At 42.1% G+C, this 21213-nt stretch overlaps 1 protein-coding gene across 4 annotated transcripts; it reads right to left on the bottom strand.

The window, feature by feature from the left end:
• Positions 1–35: 35 nt before the first annotated feature.
• On the bottom strand, positions 36–19860 carry EOGT (EGF domain specific O-linked N-acetylglucosamine transferase). 4 transcript variants are annotated; one of them, XR_007904720.1, is made up of 18 exons: positions 19068–19860; positions 18431–18477; positions 17355–17579; positions 16893–16993; positions 16235–16343; positions 16049–16143; positions 14850–14954; positions 13615–13721; positions 12191–12294; positions 9579–9671; positions 8796–8867; positions 8193–8279; positions 7028–7096; positions 5921–5982; positions 4728–4847; positions 3685–3787; positions 869–3302; positions 36–204 (listed from the first exon to the last, which is right to left on the bottom strand). XR_007904720.1 is itself a non-coding variant. In XM_051788803.1 (18 exons), exons 3-18 carry the CDS (start codon positions 17562–17564, stop codon positions 190–192), a joined length of 1578 nt encoding a protein of 525 aa, XP_051644763.1. In that variant the 5' UTR covers positions 17565–17579; positions 18431–18477; positions 19068–19860; the 3' UTR covers positions 36–189. The 4 variants fall into 4 exon arrangements, 3 of the variants coding, with proteins under 3 accessions (XP_051644763.1, XP_051644761.1, XP_051644762.1); XM_051788803.1 differs by having other exon boundaries at positions 3177–3302; XM_051788801.1 differs by having other exon boundaries at positions 36–3302.
• Between the last annotated feature and the right edge of the window lie 1353 nt (positions 19861–21213).

The raw sequence follows: 21213 nt of genomic DNA, 5'->3' as shown, positions 1-21213 counted from the left end.
GCCTTCTGAAGTAAAAAAGAAAGACATCACGTGCATCCATAAATTATTTTTTATTTCAAATCCAGCCCCCAGTTTACACTGTACATGAGACACAGGCAATCCCATAAGTGTTCAGGATTGGCAACGTCATGTGAAGTCCCAAAATGAAATTCATCACGCTGATGCCAATGTGCCAGTTAAAAACAGACTCTAAACTTGGGTAAACTGGAGAGCAAAACAAACAAACAAAAATCAGAAATAGCAAGGAACAAGATTTCCATAGTCTGTTAGGAAAACATAATCCAGAGTTATATCCTGCCTAAAGAACAACAGGCCCAAAAGCCTCATGGATTCCTTCAAATTACAGCTTCCAGACAGCCAGAGATGGCCCAGACCCTCTGGAAGAAAGCCACAAGCCAGATCTTTGCTGTTGTCCAAACTCTCTCAGGATTTACTGGCAAAACCCCATTAATCCAACCAAGCCTGTTCTGCTGCCAAGATAATTTTGTGACTATTTGTAAAGTTAATCAACAAAGCCAGCATTTTCATCCCAGCAATATTAAGCCATAAAGGCTGAATAATGTCCTGGCCATCAACTGTTGATGCTGCACTCAAATTTGCTGAAACTGGTGAATGTTGGCAGGATATTTTGCCCTTGGATTAAGTCCCTGCAGCCTCTCCTCCATGCATATGTTCAACCATTTGTTTTAGTGATCACTTGAAAGAGCAGCTCCTCATTAACTGCTTCTACACAGACTCAAGCACATGCCTGCACTCACACACTGCCTTCAGCAGCATCACCTGCACCATTAAACATATACAACTACTTTCACAAACCAGTCTTCAAAAGCCTGGCACCAAAGCCATCAGTGCAGGATGGCAGCATTACCTCTAAATGATCCCCAGATGAAGAGATCCGAGTATCACTTCGGATCTCAGAATATCAGGCTGTCATGGAGGAGAAAGCAGAGACACGTGACTCCATGCAATTAATAATATTTAAAACATTTGCCTCTAAAACTTGGCAAACTATGACAATTTTTTTTTTATTAAAAAGTTTTATATTAAAAAACTCTCATGTGCACTTCATAATTAAATGTCTTCTTTATTTTGACTTGATTTCATTCAAACTCAAGCATTTTACCAACTTAAGTTTCATGCATTTTTTTCCTTTAAAAATCCCACAAGGTAAAAAACCCACACAGACACAAATACAGGAAATTGTATTTCTCGAGGGCTTTTTTCTTTTTCTCCATATGTCAAAAAGTGCAATTTTGCTTCTGTGGTTCTTTAAAGTGAAACAGTTTTCTCCCTCAGTAAAACAACACACTACAGGAAGAATTGCACCAGATACACAAGATATACAAAGGTCTCAGCTCTATCCAGCTTTCCCTATGCACTGCTTAAGGTCATGAGAGATCTATATGGAAATTGTGCTTACAGGAACTCATCCCTCCCAGTACAGCCAGGTCAGTAAATGCACCTACACTCTGTGGAATTGCCTACAACTGCTGGAGAAGGGAAGTCAATAACATCTACAATTAGACCAGTGAAATGTTTACACTCACTGGAACTCTCCTGCTTTTCCATACAAATGTGTGCTCTGCCTCGTGCCACCAGCACTGCATGGCTGAACTGCAAGTCTAGCACAGGAACACATTCCCCAAAAAATCTATAATTTAACATAAAACTCTGGTTTTTATCTCACTGACTTGATTCTTTCACACATCCTTCTGGCTCCACTTAAGAGAACACAACTACTCCCTTTTTTTTCCCCACCAGCACAAACATGTCAGCCCTGGTCGAGGGGGGCAATTTCATAAAGAACTCAGCTTTGGCTTAGTATTTCCTTCACTGGGAACAGTGAACTGTGCTACTGGCTTTGGGAAGGTTTTAAGAAGTTTTCTAGATTGACTCTTCAACATTTTTAGGAAATAAGAATATTAACAAATACTCTTTTAATGACTCCAAGGTTCCTCATGAATTCCTTTCCTTTCAGCTGCAGCTGAAAGACACTGTACACATTTTATCATTTGTCATAAAAAAATAGAAGTCCATTCCCTTTATCATCCTCAAAAAGACTCAAGTTTTATTCCAATTTGATCAAGTTTTCCAATGCAACATGCTGGTTTATGTGAAAAAGTAGGAAACACCCAGTTTACCTGAAGCTTTAAGTATTCAATCAGGAAAAGATTGCCCTGCTCTGAGACAGAAGTCTGACTGAACCTACTGACCCGTTATATTTGAGCACTTAAAACTAAAGTGAGAGGAATCAAAGCTTATATTTAAATGTAAAAACAAAAGACTGTGCTCTCTAATGTGAAAATGTTTCTAAACTTAAAATAGGGAGTTGCCAGAGTCTCTTGACACTGTATCTACCCCAGAAAACCTTACATGAAATGGATGGACATATCTTTGTATAAAGATGAGTATTTCAGAATTTGGAATGCAAAAATACAGTGCAAAAAGAGTCCTGAAAAATAGAGGTACGATGCTAAGGAGTGGTCTGACAAATTAAAGATGGGTTATTTCCCTCGTAGAAGTTTACACATTTCACAACAGCACTTTGCTTCCTGTTGTTACAGTATTTTTATGGAGCATTATGAGGATGGATAAGGAGCTGGCTGTGTGGCTGCACTCAGAGTTGTGGTCAATGACTTCATGTCCAAAAGGAGATCAGTGACCTGCTGGAGCGAGTCCAGAGGAGGGACACGCAGATGATCCGAGGGCTGGAGCCCCTCTGCTCTGGAGACAGGCTGAGAGAGCTGGGGACATCCAGCCTGGAGAAGAAAAGGCTCTGGGGAGACCTTAGAGCTCCTTCCACTGCCTAAAGGGGCTACAAAAAAGCGGGAGAGGGACTTTGGACAAGGGTGTGGAGTGACAGGACAAGGGGGAATGGCTTCGAAATGAAAGAGAGCAGGTTTAGATTAAATACAAGGAAAAAATTCTTCCCTGTGAGGCTGGTGAGGCCCTGGCACAGGTTACCCAGAGAAGCTGTGGCTGCCCCATCCCTGCAAGTGTTCAAGGCCAGGTTGGATGGGGCTCTGAGCAACTTGGTCTAGTGGAAGGTGTCCCTGCCCATGGCAGGGGGTTGGAACTGGATGATCTTTAAGGTCCCTTCCAACCCAGGCCATTCCGTGATTATTTAAAAACAGTATTTCAGTCAGAAATCTAATTTAGAATTCATCATGTTTTACCCTAAATGGCCACTTGGAATGCTGTGAAACATGATTTGCAGCCAGAAGCACCAAGTACATAAATTCTTCCACATCAAAGGAGTAGTTTGTAAATTTTGGATGTTCTCCCAGTGTTGGGTGGTGTCCCTAGAAAAACGAGATAAGGAATTTTAGACAGAAAAAAAAAAAATCAATGCATCTTTATTCAAAAATGCAAAAAAAATATTGAAAATACGCCATTTTAATTTATTCTTTCTGATCCACTGATCTGCTCTGAGGCAAAAGAATCAGCAAAGTAATTGCAGAACAGCCGTGCTATGGATGGCTTAGATTAATGGCAAATTAATTTAATTTCTCTTCTTCCCTCAGCCATTAACATGAAATAATTTCATTATCACATCAGGGGAGTTAATTTGGTCTAAAGAATGAAAACTGTATTTCAAATACCAGAACACAGATAGGTTAAGCAAGATAACCCTAAAATGCTTCAGTTAGAGCACTTCGCCCTCCCAGCAGTGACCATCATTACCCGATCCTGAGGGAATACTTTATTCCTTTTCCTCCAAGTGATGTAATGAATCCCTCTCAGCCTTGCCAAATCCAGGTAACAACGTTCATCTTCACAATTGTATCTAAGGACAGGCATAAAAAAAACATATTTACCTACACAGACTGTGCTGAAGGATGAAACAGGAAAAAACTCTGCAAGTTGCAACGTCTGTTTTTCAGTTCTAAGGCAACAAAACCATGGACAAATTTCTGCTCAACTGAAAACAACAACTGGCCTAGGAGGCAGTTTGAGGAACATCTGCATGTCAGACATGTTCTTGTCCAGCTGCAGCAGCTCTTGGACATGTGAAAAAAACCTCTGGGTTTCTGAACTTTACCTGGAGACTGGACAAAATACTCTCAAGCCAAGACTAGGCTGCCAAACACCAGCTCTGCAGCCTTCCCACAGCAAAATTTCCCAGGATGGAGAATTCAGTGCTCTTCTGACAAGTATTCTGCATTTTTGTTCAGTTCTGTAGAACTGGAGTGTCTGTTAATACCCGTACTTCGTGACAAAATACATTTAAAAGGAAGCTACGAGAGGAATCTCACAAAACAGAATGACACAGGGCTGACCTTGGCCAGCACACTGGTGCTCATGTTCTGAGCACAAAAAGGGATAAAAAAACCTTCAGGGGATCTCTAACACCCTTGGACATGCACTTGATGTAATCAATTTACCTGGGTCACCAAAACACCCTTAGATCCCAGACACACCTGCAGGATCTGAGCAGTGAAGTTTTCCCAATGTTTGCCATTTCCCCCAAGAAATTTCTGCATTTTATTTCTACCATGGTATATTAGGAAATCACAGACTAAACCTGTATGATATAATTACACTATATTTTATAATGAAGGCTTCCTCTCTTTCAACCCCCAGAAGAAGAGGCTGCCAAAAATGAAGTATAAACAAGGATGCAAGACAGACATTCATGGTCAAATACTAGCAAGGGAGAGGTTTCATTAACACATAACAGACATGAGCAGTTGTGTACAATAGAGGGGAAAGACAGACAGACTTACAGCTCAAAAACAACAGCCCAGTCTGGTAGAAAGAGCAAATGGGTCAGTCCAGCTCCGTGCATCCCGATGAATATATCAGAGTTGTGGGTAATTCTCAATTGCTCCGAAAATTCAAGTTCCCTGCAGACAACACAACACAACTGGTTATGTGGCAGGTCTATCCACAGCAGTAAGGATCACATTGAGAAAGCACAAAATTAGCTTAAGGGAATAGAGAAAGAGAGAACTGATTTTTCAAGGAAGAATACTAAGAATCACAAATGCTGCAGCCAGCAATAACTCAGCATGGAACTCAAAGAAATGCAGGCAGGTTTCAAAACTTCACAAGGATCTCTTTCAAAAATATTTTCTTTCAAGTTAAAGTTTTTGTAAGTTTGCGGTTTTCTTTTTATTTGTCTTTAAAATAAATTGCATCACTTCCTTAAAAAAAGAAAACCAAACCAGAAAAAAAAAACACACCTGAAAATCCAACATTAAAGACTTAAAACTGTTTCTGAACTGTATTCAATGTGATACTGAAGTACACAAATAAACTTCCTCACATTGTCTCTGTTTTGGTCAGAACACTGGTCTCCCACTATTGTTTCAGTATCCCACTCTTCCTGCATGATCCATGGAAGCACCAGTGAGTACATGGAGCTGTTGCCATTTGGCACAGGTATGCACTATTTGGGAACCTTTCCTTCAATCCATTTCTTACTGGCACAGTGCCTGCTACACCTGGCACCCCAAACTGACCTCAAGTGGTGTCTCCGGGGGCCACCAGAGTGTTAAATAAGGAGAGTTATTATTCCTTACTAAGCTAAGGGTCACATAAAATAAGGCACTGGCATCATACAAGAGAAATCCCTGTTGACCTACAGTTTCTGCAGGGCATTAGCAAATGTAAAAGGGTGATGGGAACACAGCTGGTTTGGGGAGAAGGGATGAAACAGAAAGAAAAGTGATTTCAAAACTTGTTCGTTGTGTAATAGCTTTAATCTGAACCTGCTGCTCTAGAGATTCAGTCCTAAGCAGAGCATCATAGAACAGGAGGGCTCGACTAGCTCACCCACCACTCCCTCAGTAACACTCTTCCTTCCCAGTCCTTGGATTTTGCACAGGTTGGACAGGAGGACAGACACAGCCCTGCCTGCAAACAGCTTCCCCAGCCACAGGCAGCACACACCAGATTCTTCCACCAACTTACGTACTTGTATTTGTAGTCCACCACCTTGACCTCCAACGTTGATACTGTTTTCAAAGCATTCACGAGCTGAGGAGGAGAATAAAAAGACAATGATTTGGTGTTCTCCTTCAATTAATTGCTCCCCTGCACTCCTGACCACTTCACACACTTCTCCTCCCCACCAGGGAATTGGTAACTAGAAAGATTTTCAAAAATCCATTACTAGGTCAGACTCTTACTGACATGAGAAGTGAAAACAGGTTAGACCTGGGCTTCAGAACTAAAGGGCTTTTGGAGAGTCTCCAATCCATAGCCAGCAGTAGAGGGAGAAAGAGTCAAGCATTTTCTTTTACAGAAGTACGGTAGAAATAAAACTAACTTCTCCCTTTGTCATGTGCACTTGACCAGAACTCACACTACATGCAGCAGTGAGTCACGAACTGAGGACAGCCCAGCAGATAAAGCACAAATCCTTTGTTCTGTCTGTTCTGTCACTGAGCTACTGCATCACACAAACCTCAGCTTCTCCCTAAATAAGGTGGGGATGATAATCCCAATTCATTTTTGTGAGGCACTAAACAGCAGGAATGAAAACAGGTGTGAAAATATTAAATATGACCATTTGACCACAAAAGAGGCTACACTGTAAGTCCAGTAAGTTGAATGATTCGAAAACATGAATCAATATGAGAATTCATTAAGTTTTGAGTGCACATACTCAAGTACAATGGCTTGTGCATTTCAATCTGCAGACATTACAAAGGGTTTTGTTAGACTTCAGCACTGAGGATGCTGTAAATAAAAGAAATAATCTGAAAGCGAAGTAATTTAATTTTATTAGAAGCTCTGCAGTGTGTTTGCTGAGAGGAAATACTTCTAGTATTACATTTGTAGTCTCCCATTCAATATTTAGAAAGGGCAGCAAGGTCCAGTGTCTGGTGTACAGAAATGGAGACTGGTTACAAGACATATTAGAAGAAATTAATATAAGCATTGGACATATTTGTCCAAGATTTGTCAGCAAATAGATGTCTTGACTCTACCCAAAAAAAAAAAAAAAAAATCAATCCAACGAGCAAAACTTAACTTCTAATAAATCTGTTTTTAAAAATAAAAATAAAAAGGACCACACCTCATTCTGGTTTAATATTTTCCTGTAATCTGTACTGCGTGCAAGTATCGTGACTCGAATTTTCCCATCCTGAGAAGAAAGAAGGAGCAGTGTGTTAGCTGAGAGGCAGACCTCACAAAAACAATCCCAGACACTTCCATATTTACTTTTGGCAAATATTTGAGCAACCAAATATGTTCCTTCCACATGTAATAAACAGATGATGTAACCATCTTAAAATTCACATCCCATTTCCCAACAGACTCAAAGTGTCAAAAACTTTGTGAAAGTCTGATTATTAACCAAGAATGAAATATTTTCTGAAAGGTTTATTTTATTCAGTACAAAAGAGCCTTTGTATTACACATTATATGGCAGTTTTTGAAAGCAGGAGAGCAGCTTTCAAGATGGCTTGTGCACAAGATCCTTGGGAAAAAAATATTTTACTTCTCTAACAGTTCCTCCTTTTGCCTCTTTTAATTAATTGGACTCACAGGGGTAAGCATTCCAAGTGAAATAAAGAGATTTAACTGCATGACTCCCATTAGTGTCAGCAGAAGCATAACTAAATGCCTGTGCAGAGCTCTGAATGGTGCCCCTCAGCCACAATACACAGGCTACCCTCTGGAAAATCCTTCAGCCAGCCCTGAACTGCTGTGCCCATCAATGCCACGTGCAAAAACCACCAGTGGGTACAACAGTTCCCTGCCCAGGGCCACACAGATGGTGCTGGGCAAGGATGGAAGGACCAGATTCCATCATTTCCTCCCCTGATCCGAGCTCAGCAGTACCTATGAGGGTTGATAAAGGGCACTGCTCCAAGGGATCCCTTCTGCTGGACCCAAGGGCAGCACCTTCTCAGAACATGTAACACGTATTACTTAACCAGGAAGGACACCAAGGCCTTTGGCAGAGAGAATGGATACAGGGATGAGACCCTTAGAATGTTCTAAAGTCTGTCCTATGGAAAAAAAGACAAAAGGGCAACTTTCACAAATACACACAGTTTGCTGAAGGCTTTTACAGAACAGGTTGACTTACTAGGCAAAAAATCCCAGGCATCACAGGAAAAGACAAAAAGTGCACAATACACCCTCATTCCCCACTGGCTCCTATTTCCTAATGCTGTTTCTCTGTTAAGAGCCATCAGCTCCACATTACAGTTGCCATTATTCAGTTATCATACCTTGGGTCCTTCTTGTGTAATGTTTAACCTGTGTAACACATGCTGAGAAAACGCTCTGAACAGCCCTGTACCGTGACAGCCAGAGATCTGAAATTAAAAAAGTAATTGTTAACATACAGAGTTATTTTGCTCAGAAAACTGTGCTTTGTGATCAGTTTTTTTGCCATTCTTGTGGAACAAAAGCCCAGTATCATGCACTGTGCTAAACATGTCACTATTCACTGCAACACAAGTGGCACTTTCATTTAGAAAGAAATATAACTCTCTCTAGTGTTAGAGTCTGAATGCATGAGCTAATACCATTGGGAAAGTCTGACTGTGTTCAAGGTCTTGTGCTCTGCAAAAATACCAGTAAGTTCACAGTGCTCACCCATTAAAGAAGAACAATATGCATCTCCTGAGCTGTGACAGAGGGGACTGCACACAACCAGCTAAAGAACTTCAAAATCCTAATCTTCAGGGGAGATCATTCCATTTGGAGTTGGACCTTCCCTGTGGTACATTCCATGATAGCTCAGCTGGACATTGGAGGGATTCATCAGCTCAGATTTCACACTGTCACACACACATCCAGTTAACAGTGGATGGCTAAATGGGACTCACCAGTGGAGTGTTGTAGAACAAGCCGTATCGCATCCGAGGCAGCAACGAGAACACTGCTTCTTTAAAGCACACCTGCAAAGGAGATCACAGGGAGTTACACCCCACTGCCACCTTCCACTGCCTCCTTCACTGGGATCCCTGCTTCTAATGAGCCAGCAATTACTGCTCCCATCAAGAGCAACCCCACTTCCTTGACTGTGCAAATGAACAGAACAAAGACAATCCTGATCCCAAAAGAGCTCTCACTTGGGACCCTATGGATGCAAGTGTGGGGAGAGGTGAAAAAAACACCCTGAAACAGAACAAACATGAACTAAATAGAAGTAAGCCAGTTAATGAGTTTAAGACTGGATTTAAGAGACTAAAATGAGCTGTGAATGAATGGTTACATTTGGTGGTGTAAAATTTTTTTAATGATAAGCAGCAGGTATGCCAGAAGTTACAGGAGAAAAGAAACACCTCAGGAGGAGTCAGAAGACTTAGAAAGACAGAACCCTTAACTTCAGTAATGGGTCCCTGCAGAAGGAAACCCCACATATGAATACCACCATCTCTCAGGACACAAAACTAAGGTCCATCTACATAAAGGATAGACACACCACAGAATTAGGTTACAGCTCTGACTCTTGTTTCTAAGGTAGAATACTCATATTACACAAATTAAACATGTATGGGAGGTATTAATGCTTTCATCTGAAACACCCATAACCACAAGCAGCTTGAGAAGTTGTCATATTTGCTCCCTAGTGACTATGCATTCAAACAACATATAAAATTCCATACCCTCTTAGAGTCAAAGGTTTTCAAGTGTATTATTTCGTAGTCAGTAAATGCCTTCCATGTCTCACCGAACAGGTCACCGTAGCCATACGAGCTCTGGGAGGAAAGTAAAAAACACAAGGGCATAAGGATTACATAAATGCATATTAGAACTTCTCTTCATGATTCAAGCTCTGTATACAAGTTCTAATACACAGTTAATATGTGCAACACCATCACATTACCCAAAACAGCCTAGCACAGAACACAGACATGACACAACACCAAACTCTCTCTTTACAGTGACAGATAACTCAAATTACCTGTCAGGTAGTTAATTTTTAATAAAAACTTCTATAAATTAGCAATCTAGATGAGTACTTCAGTAGCAGATTAAAATTTCTGAGTCAGAGAGAGAAGTACCAACTACTTTTCCCAGAGACAACAGAAGACAAGTTAAATTTGAAGTAAAAGAAACACAGGGATGGTAGAGGGTGCAAACCTCAATTCCTGAGACTAGTCCTGAGACTAAAAACCACCTGGGAATTCACATGCAGCAGTAAGGTTTGAGGTTAAAAGTCACAACAAGCTTGTTTTGCCTTTGCCTCTCCTTTGGAATTGTCACTTGCATATTGCACATGTATCACAAACCGAAGGCAATGATGTGATTTGATGGGAGAAACAGCTCAGAAGTTTCTATACAGGGCAGTAAAAAACTTTTCCCTTTGCAGCAACACTCTGTGGAACCTTTAAAGAGCCATCTACTCCCTACAACATCAGCCTGTCCCCAGGGGCTCTTGCCTTCCAATCTGTCACATTTCCTGCACATCCCAGGGCTGAGTCACCACCCCTTGCTCTTTGAACGCAATTAAACGTGCCCTCAGTAGCCCTGGTGCAGATTCCTCACTTAAAGCTTCCTTTCAACTCCGGGGCTGGTTCAGGCTGCTGGGAAAGTTATGTGGGAATATTCTCGACAAGAAATTTGAAAATCAGACTACAAATGATCACAGAAAAGAACATATATCTACTGAAATGTAAAAATCTAAAGGGCACCAGATTTCCTTCAGCTGACAAGGCGCTTTCCTTCCCCTTCCTCTGCCATTAGGTTTTAATGGATTTTACAATCCAAACTACTTTCTGGTCATCTGTATCACAAGAACTGCTCTTCCGGGTTAAAAGTAGAGAACTGATGAAAGTACCACTTTCTAACCCTCTCTGCTCTCCTTAAAAGTGCTTCATAAACATTTCTTCCCTGCATTTGCAGAGACGGTCTCCAAACCAATCCCCCCTCGTTTTCTGCTTTGTTTAACCTACATCTAAGGGCACTACTGTTTAATAAGAACAGTAGCTAGGAAGTATGGCCAAATCTAATTGCATCAAGCTAAAAAAAGAAAAAAAGAGAATGAATAATAAGCTCAAGTCCACCTTTTGATCAGCACAGACAGTTGACTGGTGCCATCACCTGGCTGTACACAGCAATGAACTCGAGCAGCCTGAGCAGGTAAAGCTCATTTAAAATGATAGTACTGTGACAGTACTTTGAATGGGACATTTGAAAGAGTTATTTGATTCAACAATGAGATATAAGACAAAGAGCTGCTTTTCAAAGTAATTTACAATGCTGTCTGACATCTGATCTTTTTGAAAAGTCATAAAATCTGGATTAACAAGTCCCTGTATAACATCTAGAGAGCTCACTTATCTAGCAGATGGCATTTTATCTTTAAAAATGTAATAGAACAAAAAAAAAAAAGGGTCTCTTCCAGTCAAAGAGGTTTCTCATTAAATAGCAAGCAGTTCTCTATTGAATTTTAGCTGTCCTAGCAGTAAATACTCAGAAAGAAAACACAGCACTTCACGAGCACAAAACAGACATGTGACAATACCATACTCAAGAACTGTGTTATTTCTGGACCTGATTATACACATTATCTGGCATATTACAAATTCCTCAGTTGTTCATTATTTAGTTTAACAGTCTCTTATACCACCTAAATACTGGGCAGTAAAACTAATATTACTCTTAAATACAGCCATGGTTTCAACTCAGCAGTACAACAGAAACAGCCCCACTTAAAAATTTGTTTTATATGTCATCAAGGTATTCTGAGAGGTGATGGAGAGAAGTAACTGCAAATTCTTTAATTTAAAGAAATTAAATATTAGACCCTGTTTTGATACATATACAAGGATTTAATCTAGTTGTTTTCTTTATTACAGGTTGCACATTACTGATTTAGAGAAATGCAAGACTGCACTCTTTTTAAATAGAAACAGTTGAGTAAATCTTCAATATTCTGAGAGAAAAAAGCCTACAGAAAAGAGCATGAAATGTTCAAATGCTACAAACTAGAAAAAGCGATCATATTATTTTTGAGGTCACACCAAAAAAAGCCATAACTACACACCAGCAAAAGCTGAGCGACAGAGTAGTGTTCCAACAGCACATGGTTTATCAGGGAAAATCTGTTCCCCAGCTCTTGTTCATGCACCTGTATTAAAAGTGTCCAAAAATTTATCAGTTCCACATGGTTAAGCCCACAGGAAAGCCAGGGATTGGCTACTAAAGCCTTCAGAGTCTCTACAAAGCAGAAATACAACTCATTACAAATATGTCAAAAGCACAGAAGACTTACAGTGTCCCACATGACTATGTTGACATCAGTACTGAAGGAATTATTGATATGTTGAGTAATGTAAAGATTGACGAAATCACAGAAGTGATGGTACATGTTGACACCTGAGAAAGACAGAATTGTTAGCAAAGCACAGCATCACTCCTTCCACCTTTATTGGTTCATGTATTTTTCCTTAGCAGTATCCTGTATTTTATGTTAGTTTTCCCCTACTTCTGACTGAAGGCTTCTAATATACCCTAAAAAAAGCAAACTTATAAAGGGAAGGAATCATGGTAAAAAATCTGAAGTAAACCACGGTTTTACAAAGTACAGAGAAGTTAGTAGAGTGGCCAAAAGAAAGCATAAGAAACAGATAAGTTTCATGTGCTATTTCTCATTACAGTCTGCAGCTGCTTTCTGAAGGATATGAAAGGAACTCCTGCTTTAAGACAAGCCAGTTTGACACACAGGAAACATGAAAGCTGGCCCTGGGCACTGATCTTGGTTCTGCTTTAGTGGGGCTAAGGAAGCTCTGTCTGCAGAGCTGCAAGACAGAACTTGTACTTGCACACAAGCCAAAGCCCAATTAATTCCTCAGATTCTCTCTCAGAGCATTCTTGTTCATTCTTGGTTTCTTAAGCTTAATACCTGGGTGCACAAAAAACTACCACGAAACAAAGGAGGTAACGCAGTCCAGTTCCTTACAACAGCTTTGCTTAAAAGGGAAGCCATTGGTACGAGAGGAGGATGAATTCAGGTTACAGTTGCCATGTGTCACAGGGACAGAACACAGCACACAACCATCCTGTTCAAACCACAGCTCACCCCAGTGCAGCTGCTTTGTCTGAACACATCCTGAGCACCCTCTGCCATTAACAGCTGTCTGCAAACTGTGCTGTACCAACAAAAAGGCTGTTGAAGCTCAAAAAATGTCAGATACCACTGGTTGATTCCCAGAGGTGCCTGAGTGCTGCCCCTCCTGAAATACCACTTCTCTTCCATATCATCCAATACACTCAGAATCCTGTTACTGAGCACATACTACAAGACACAGACACCCACAGGTTGTGTTTCACAGTATGAAACCTGTCATAAAGAAACATAGCCAAAGACTCTGTAGAGAACAGACTGGCACAAAGACAAACACTCTCAAACCACAGTCAAGAGAACCACTGTGCAAGGCAGCAGGAAATTATTTTGATTTTTTTAAAATCATCTGTGGGAAAAAAATAAGATTTTCAAATTTAAGTTTCCGAGTTCATCACTGGAACTAGAAGGGGGAAAAAAGGAAGGAAAAAATCACACCATTTTTCAAAAAAATAAAAATATATTACAAGTGAACTTAACAATCACAAAGGCATAATGTAGATGGGCAAGTTGAATACGGGCTTTTTATACTGCAGTACTGTAGGATAAAAAAATAAACTAAAGATACCAATTACCTGCATCTAATTTCATGAAGTACGTTGGCTTTTCAATAACAATGTCACACTTTTCATCTTCTAGAGGCCTGAAGTCTAATGCAGTAAATGTCTGGAGTTCTGCAAACCTAGAAAGATTCAATCACACAGAATATGTTCTGACATTAACACACTTACACAAATGTAGTTCATATGCCTAAGGTTTAGTAACTGTCCATCCAGTCCATTTGATTTAACAGGACTGCTGAAAACTGATAGAGTCTGACAATTAAAATGATTTGAAATTATAATGGAGGGTTCCTCAGTTTATGAGCTTCTGGAGGTTAAACACTGCCTTTGATCTCAAGAGTGAACAGCACCTTTGATCTACAAATCAAGGCAGCAGAGATGTAACAAAGAGCCTTAGAGCCTGGGTCTGTGGGTCCATCCAACTTGATCTGCATTGACAAAGACACTCCAGCAAAATCTCCATGCTTTGGTCAGAATAATGAATGTAGATGTAGTTTTTTTTATTCCTGGATCTAAACAAGGATGAGCAGTTGCAATGACAGTAGCAGGTAGAGAAGAAAAGTCCTTTCCTCCTCTGCAGCTGTTCTCGACTGAAATTAGCCATCAAGGCAAAACCGGGGGGGGAAAAAATCCAAACATGAGAAAAGCACAAAATGGATTATAATATGGACCTTAATGGCTCCGATTCCTTCATCTCTCATCAATTAACTGGCAATGCAGCTTTGAAGTGCTAACATGCAAACTGTGATACTCTGCACTTCCTACTCAGCCTCAGTGTGTTGCCCATCTCACGTTCCAAGCACAGGCTCCCTGGGAACACTGTGTGAACACATCCAGCTCAGGCGCTGCATTGGCCCCATCACCACCACGGACTGTGTGAACTAACACACAGGTGCCAATTTCAAGGCAATTCACAACAAAACAATTATCTCCTCCTACAGGCAGGTTAGGCTGAGAGCCAGCATCTTGCCCAGAAAATACTTGAAAGTTAGAACTCCCAGTTACAAGACATTTTCAGATCTTTTGCTGCTGTAAATTAGGCAGGACACAATTACCCACAGTTCAGACATTCTGCATGGACGCAATTACCAGAGGTATCTACTATGAACTCTCAAACTGACCCTAAAAGGAGCAACTCTTTCCTCAGTATGAAATCCCCTACACACAGCTGCTAATGCCAATGCCAAAAAATCAAAAGTAATTAATGAGTGAACTTGGAAGCAGAATCCTTGACAAGAGATTCTTACCAGGACTGCAGAGGGCTCTTGCGCTGACCTTCAGCCAAAAACGCTTTAACGTCGAGGGTGCAATGACCTCCAATCTCTCCCTTCTGGAAAAAGTCTTCTTTGAATCTAATGCAAATTAGGAAAAGTCGATCAGCTTTGGTGCAACAGAGCTAACTAGTGCCCTGCAATCTCAATTACATACTCAAGGCAGTGCTGGTTAGTCTCAGTTCAGCAAGGCACTTCACACATATTTAAAACCTGAGTGTTTTCTTAAATAAAGGATTTCCCACAATTCCCACGTAAAGACAGTGGTGTCCTTGAAGTTCTAGAAAACACAGAAAACAGCACTAATCCACCCAGACTGTTATTGGGAATCATTTTCACATACCTGAATGAGTAACTTAATTAGATTTTGCTCCATGATTACTCACAGAAGCACGTTAGTTGGAGTTTTTGTTTGTTTTTAACATCTTCTAGCTGAAATTCACCTCAGATTTCACAACCCAGTTCGCTATGCAAGGATTTTATACAACATATGAAGAGTGAGGTGCAAGAACAAATTTCATGAAAACAAAATGCCAACTAAAAGCACTGTCTAAATTAGCTTTCAGGACAGGCTGAGAAGAGACAAAACCCATTCTGAGGGGTATTGTCAGTCATGAAACACCTGCTTTGCAGTCATGTGCCCCAAGACACTGACTTCAGAAATAAGACAGGAGGTGATGCCAGCATCAGCAGTATGATTTTTATCCAGTTTTCCAACGTGTAGCGTTTTAAATTGGGATATGGAAGACCCAGGCTCAGATCTCTCTTCAGTCACACTGCGTCTAAAAATGCAGTTCCTGGATCTGGTATAAAGGTACCCAGCACAGGAAAGGTCTTGGTGGCTCAGATGGAAACTTCCTGTTTTGCATATCATCTGATCAAGAAAGGACATGACCGAAGACACAGAAAAGTCTTCCTCTCTTCTATCATAAGGGATTATTTCAATCACCCCTCATTACTCCATAAAACTGACCACTTAGGTTTTTAAACAACCTGTACTGCTGACAGCAGCAGCAGACAGCAGTGAAGAGGTGTAACCCTCATCGAGACTTCATCAACAAGTCTCTGACCAGCAGAAAAGCCCACAGCAACAAGCACACCAGCTTTGTTAAGCAAAGCCTCAAATCCTTTTCCCTGCCACCCCGTTCTCACTATAACACAAGCAAACCAGACACCTGTCATGGTTTCTCTTCACAGTCCTTAAATCAATGTACAAGTTTGTTGCTCTGCAGTGCTGAAGGTACTGGGAACAGGTCAGAGATGAATCCCCCTGTTAAGAAAAGAACAAGCAGAATTCTGTCAATAACAAAAATTATGTCTGAAAACAAGTGCAAAGTATCACATCTACCAGAAACACCTACTGTTGCTGCAGGCTTACAGTGGGTCTTCATTTCATTGAGCCTCTCTCGAACATAACCAAAATCAGCTTGTTTCCAGAATATCTGCTGGGCTGTCTCAATGTCACTTGCCCTGATGTGTGAAGGGCAGAGGAAAAAAATCAAGGTCTATTGCTTATTTCTAGTAATAACTTTTAACAGAAAACATTTTTTTTCACTGAAAGTGGAAGAGAAGAACCAGCCAGTTACTTTATTGGCATTTAAGATGCAAAACAGGAAGCACTTATCAGCTCCATGTAAATGAAAACATCAATGACAATTTAAAGCTATTCTCCCGTAAAAGGGTATAAAATTTTTTTTAACATTTTTTTCCCCTCTGTTTTTAAAGCTAAGAAAGGAAATACACAGTTATTTTAGGAATCTGAAATCAAGGCTAAATCCGAATAACGAAAACATTCTGGCAGGAAGTATTTCCAACAGTATTTTCTTCATTAAAAAGTTAAATTTTTAAAATCATGTTATGTATAAATACACACATTATACATACATACAAGTCTCCACAAAGAATCATCCTTTAAATTCTAAATATCACAACAACGTTGGCTTCACAGCTAATATCAAAGTGACCACTACACTCTTTTTTTTACCATAATGGACAGTATATTTTTAAAATTAAACTTACCATCCAGTTTCAACATAATCACATACTGGGTAACTGAACCTGTTATCTGATCTGCAAGATTTCTCATAACCCCAGCAGGATTTTAGTTTCTTCAAGTGTTTCTGTAACAAAGAATAACTGAATTGGTTTTGCAACAGCAAAATAGGAAATGACTTAAGTTAGTTGTTAGATTTTAAACGACCCCTTGCTCATAAACCTTGCATAAAAGGCTTTTGGTCTGGTTTGTTTTCAAACAATTTCAGAAAGAACATCCAGATTCTTCATCCACAACAGAGGTTCCAAAGAGGACACACATCCACAGCAACTTTATTCTTGTCTAAAACGTGTCTGTTCTAGGTCAAACCCTTTTCCTGACTAATTGGCAAGGAGACCAATTAATCACCACCTTTAACTGCTATGACTCCAAGAACAAACCACCTCAATATAACATTTAAACAAACAAACAAACAAAAGTAAACTTACTTTATATGGGCAAAGAGCATCCCGCTTACAGATGTCAGCAACATGCTGGTTATTGTGCAGAAAGTATGGAATATGCTCATCTGGCAAGTTGATAGCTTTGTAGTCATACAGTGGCTCCTCCGGAATGTTTCTGAATTCAGTAGGGTTTTCAGCTTGGGAATTAGCCAGAATTTCTTGCAGTAGCAATGCAAACACAAGCAACATAAACATGGCAACCCGTGAGTTCTGTATTTATTAAAAAACAAAAAGACAAAAAAAAAAAAAAAGACGTTTAACTTTTCTGCAGCATTTCAAGCACACAAGACGAATTTCAGTCAAAGTCACTTACTCAAAGAATTTGTACTTGCATTTCTGGAGTGGTTTCTTTTTCCTGTGAAGAGCAAACTTTCACTGAGAGACCAGACTGTACAACCTCAGGATTATCTCTGAATCATTAGTCATCGAGGGTTATTACGCACCACCAACTCCCAGTCAAACTAAAAGGGGTGTGTTTACTTTAGCTAATTCCCAAGGGATCCTGAGAGTTCAGCGTGGAAACTAAGTATAGAGCATGTAATATCCAGTCAGAAGGGAGAAAAATGTAGAACTACTGGGGGGAAGGGTGAGAAAAGAAGGATTTTTAGTTTCAAAATAAGTATAAAAATATTTTCTCCACTTTGAACTAATCATTAGCTGAAGGAAATCTACACAGTCACAAATAAGTGGTCACAGATAGGTCTGTTACAGGATGCCTGGTTTTAGTGCTTAACATCATGTTAAAGAAACTTGACTGCTGAGTTATGTACTTTACATTTAAAAGTTAAATATATAAAGAGTATATATATATATCTTTATACACACATACTTTAACTACAGGCCCACACATATCTGTATACTCTAAAGCTGACTGCATACCTTTCTGGTAATACAACCTTCTCATCAAACACCCCTGCTCTGAACCATTAAACTTCCTGAGGTAAAAAATGCGTGGCCTGTATCTAAACCCCACCTTTTTTGGCATTATAATTTGCTAAAATTTGCATGCTTGCTTTCAACCGAAGCCTTTAGCAAAATTCCTACGATACAAGTAGTTTTACCTGTTTGGTTTGAGGAGAACCGTTTCAGATTTCCCAAGTGCAGAAACCTAATGCAGGAGGAGGAAAAGTGGAGTTAGGTATGTCCTGTAAAAGGAGTTTTCCTTGGGACACTGTCCTGCTTCTTGAGACACATTCCCAGCAATGAGAGCAGCCTTTCACAGCTCGGGAACGCTGCTGACCCGTCGGGTGGCTGCAAGAAACCATTTCTCTTGCCCTGTGGGGCGGGAGGGGGGTATCGGGAGGATCACACCGTGCCCATCACAGCTCAAAGCCATCAGTACCCTGCGGTGTCCCCAGGGCTGGGTGGCCCCTGGGTGCCGGCTGAGAGTCTGTCACCTCGGGAAGGCGCCCGGCACCCAGTGCCGGGCCGTGCTGGTGCCATGGGGGACCCAGAACTGGACCCAGAACTGGACCCAGCCTCCGGCCCGGCTGGACCCGGGTCTGACCCACGCTGCTCATGCCCCTGCTGGACCCGATGCCAGGCCCACAGCGAGCCCCGTGCGGCACCCCCGTCCCGTCCCGTCCCGTCCCACCCAGCGCACCGCGTGTCACCGCACCGCGTGTCACCGCACATCACACCCCATCGCCGCACCGCGTGTCACCGCTCCGCACATCTCATCACACCCCATCACCGCACCTCAGCCCCGCCGGCCCCGGGCAGCCCCGCGGCCCATGGGACCGGCCGCTCCTCCCGGTACGCGCTCGCCGATGGCCTCAATCCTCATGTCCGGGGGGAGCGCCCGGCCCGGCCCCGCGGGGGCAGCGCCCGTGTGTGAGAGCTGCTCTCCCCGCGGGTGTGAGGGAGGGAGGGGAAGGAGGGAGGGGAAGGAGGGAGGACCGGGCGGCACCGCCGCCCCCGCCCCGGGAACAGCCGCGGCCGGAGCTCTGCGGCCGCCGGGACCGCCCCGCCCGGGGGCGGCGGGAGCCGGGGAAGGAGGGAGGGAAGGAGGGAGAGAAGGAGGAGCCCGGCCCGGCTCCCGGGAAGCGGGCGGGGGTCGCGGGTCGGGCTCCGGCGGCGCTCAGGTGGGCCCGGGGCGGGGGGCACCTGCCCGCGGGGGATCAGCGGCGCGTCTTCCTTCTGCTGCCGGAAATCAAGCGCTGCCGCCCCGGGAGCGGCGATGGCAGGATGCGGAGGAAAAGGGCCTTTTCCTGCCGCCGCTCGGCAGGAAGCGGAGCTTCCCGGCACCCCATTGTTCCAGGGGCTCCCCCCGAGCCCCGGGAGCGGGGCCGGCCCGGTGGCACCGCCGCGCTCAGACACTGCCCCGCTCCAGGGGCGGAGGTGGATGAACGCCCTGCCCCCGCTGGGATGCGGGGCAGGCACATGACAGCGCTCCTGCCGGGATTGGGAACCCGCAACCTCCTGCGGTTTGACCCAATTCCTGCAGCGCCGAGCGCCGGAGGGGGCACAGGTGACAACATTCAAGGGCTGTGAATCCTCCACGCCAGCACAGAGCTCTTCTCCCCTCGTTCGCAGGTGGGGAATGAGGAACAAACGCCCAGCCTGCCACAAGAAACCTGCGGGATAACACGGGACAGAGCGCGCCGGCAGACGGGCTGACACTGCTTACCTGAATAAAGGAATTTAGTCTGAATTTCACATTAGCCGTAATCCCATCACTGCAGTGCATTTATAAATAAACCACCCTCTTCTACCTCAATACCCGCAGCACCACAAGAATTGAACTGGCATCTGTAATTCCAGCTAGATATGGTATCTCTTGACTTGAGTGGTATTTTCGTTTCACACCACCAGGTTCACACCCATCCACCCACCACGGAACTGTTTTAAGTCTTTTCTCAAAGAGAACCAGAGCACACTCTTAGCACAAAATTTTATTTTACCCTGACCCGTGCTTTTTACACACTTATACACATTTTACAGCTAGAAACCGAGGGGTTTAATTTTACCGTGCAATAACCATTTCGCCTCATACTCAGGATCATTATAGCCCTTAGTAAAACATAGGCATGTAAATTAAAACAAACTTTTAGGGAAAGAAAAATAAGTAGAACTAACCCTTCTCTCATGGGATTCTGAACGTGTGTTCTTAAAGGAAGCAAGTACCGAGGAGTCTATTCCTCATCCACACCCACCCACATCCACACAGGCCTTTCCATTACTAAGGCTGGGAATTCAGCCCCCTCTGAACACTGTACTTTGAGTAAACCTTTAAATAGCATTTCTTCATACTTGCATATGCACTGAAAAATGAGATCTAAATTAGTTGCATTCAGAAGGAATGTCCTAAAATAATAAATTTGAACAGACATGGATATTAGAATTCTGACCTAAGACCTTTAATTTTGCATGTTACTCTTCTAGGCAAACTCAATAAGAGCAATGAACAAAATGTGTCCACGCAGACATTAATGTTTCTTCAAAACAAGCATACAAGAATTATGCCAAAGATGACCAAACCAGAATACTTTAAAGTCTATGTTACCTTCCAACAGCCACCTTGTTTTCTAAGGCTTTGATGATTAAGACACAGAAGGCCATCTGATTCTCAGGTGATAGTAAAGGTTGCACTAAATGGGAATAAAGAATCCAAAAATAGTCAATAAAAATATTTACATCTACTTTTGTAAAATTTAAAAATCTAATACCTGTCAAATGTTTTTACATTGAAAACAGTTAATGCTGACTGCATATTAAAATTTCCCATTTACAAAGCTCTTCCTGAAAATCCAAGATAGCCCAAGATATTCTCAGAACTGCCTGTGTCAGCCCTTCAGGAGCATCTACTCACGAATTACACAGGAAATGTTACCTTCAAAAGCAC

The sequence above is a fragment of the Manacus candei genome, unplaced genomic scaffold, assembly GCF_025592945.1.
Source record: "Manacus candei isolate 608988 ecotype Guabito, Panama unplaced genomic scaffold, ASM2559294v1 h1tg000025l, whole genome shotgun sequence".
In the NCBI taxonomy this organism is placed as follows: domain Eukaryota; kingdom Metazoa; phylum Chordata; class Aves; order Passeriformes; family Pipridae; genus Manacus; species Manacus candei.
Note: the sequence above shows the minus strand (reverse complement) of the source record. Positions and strands in the feature narration are given on the sequence as shown.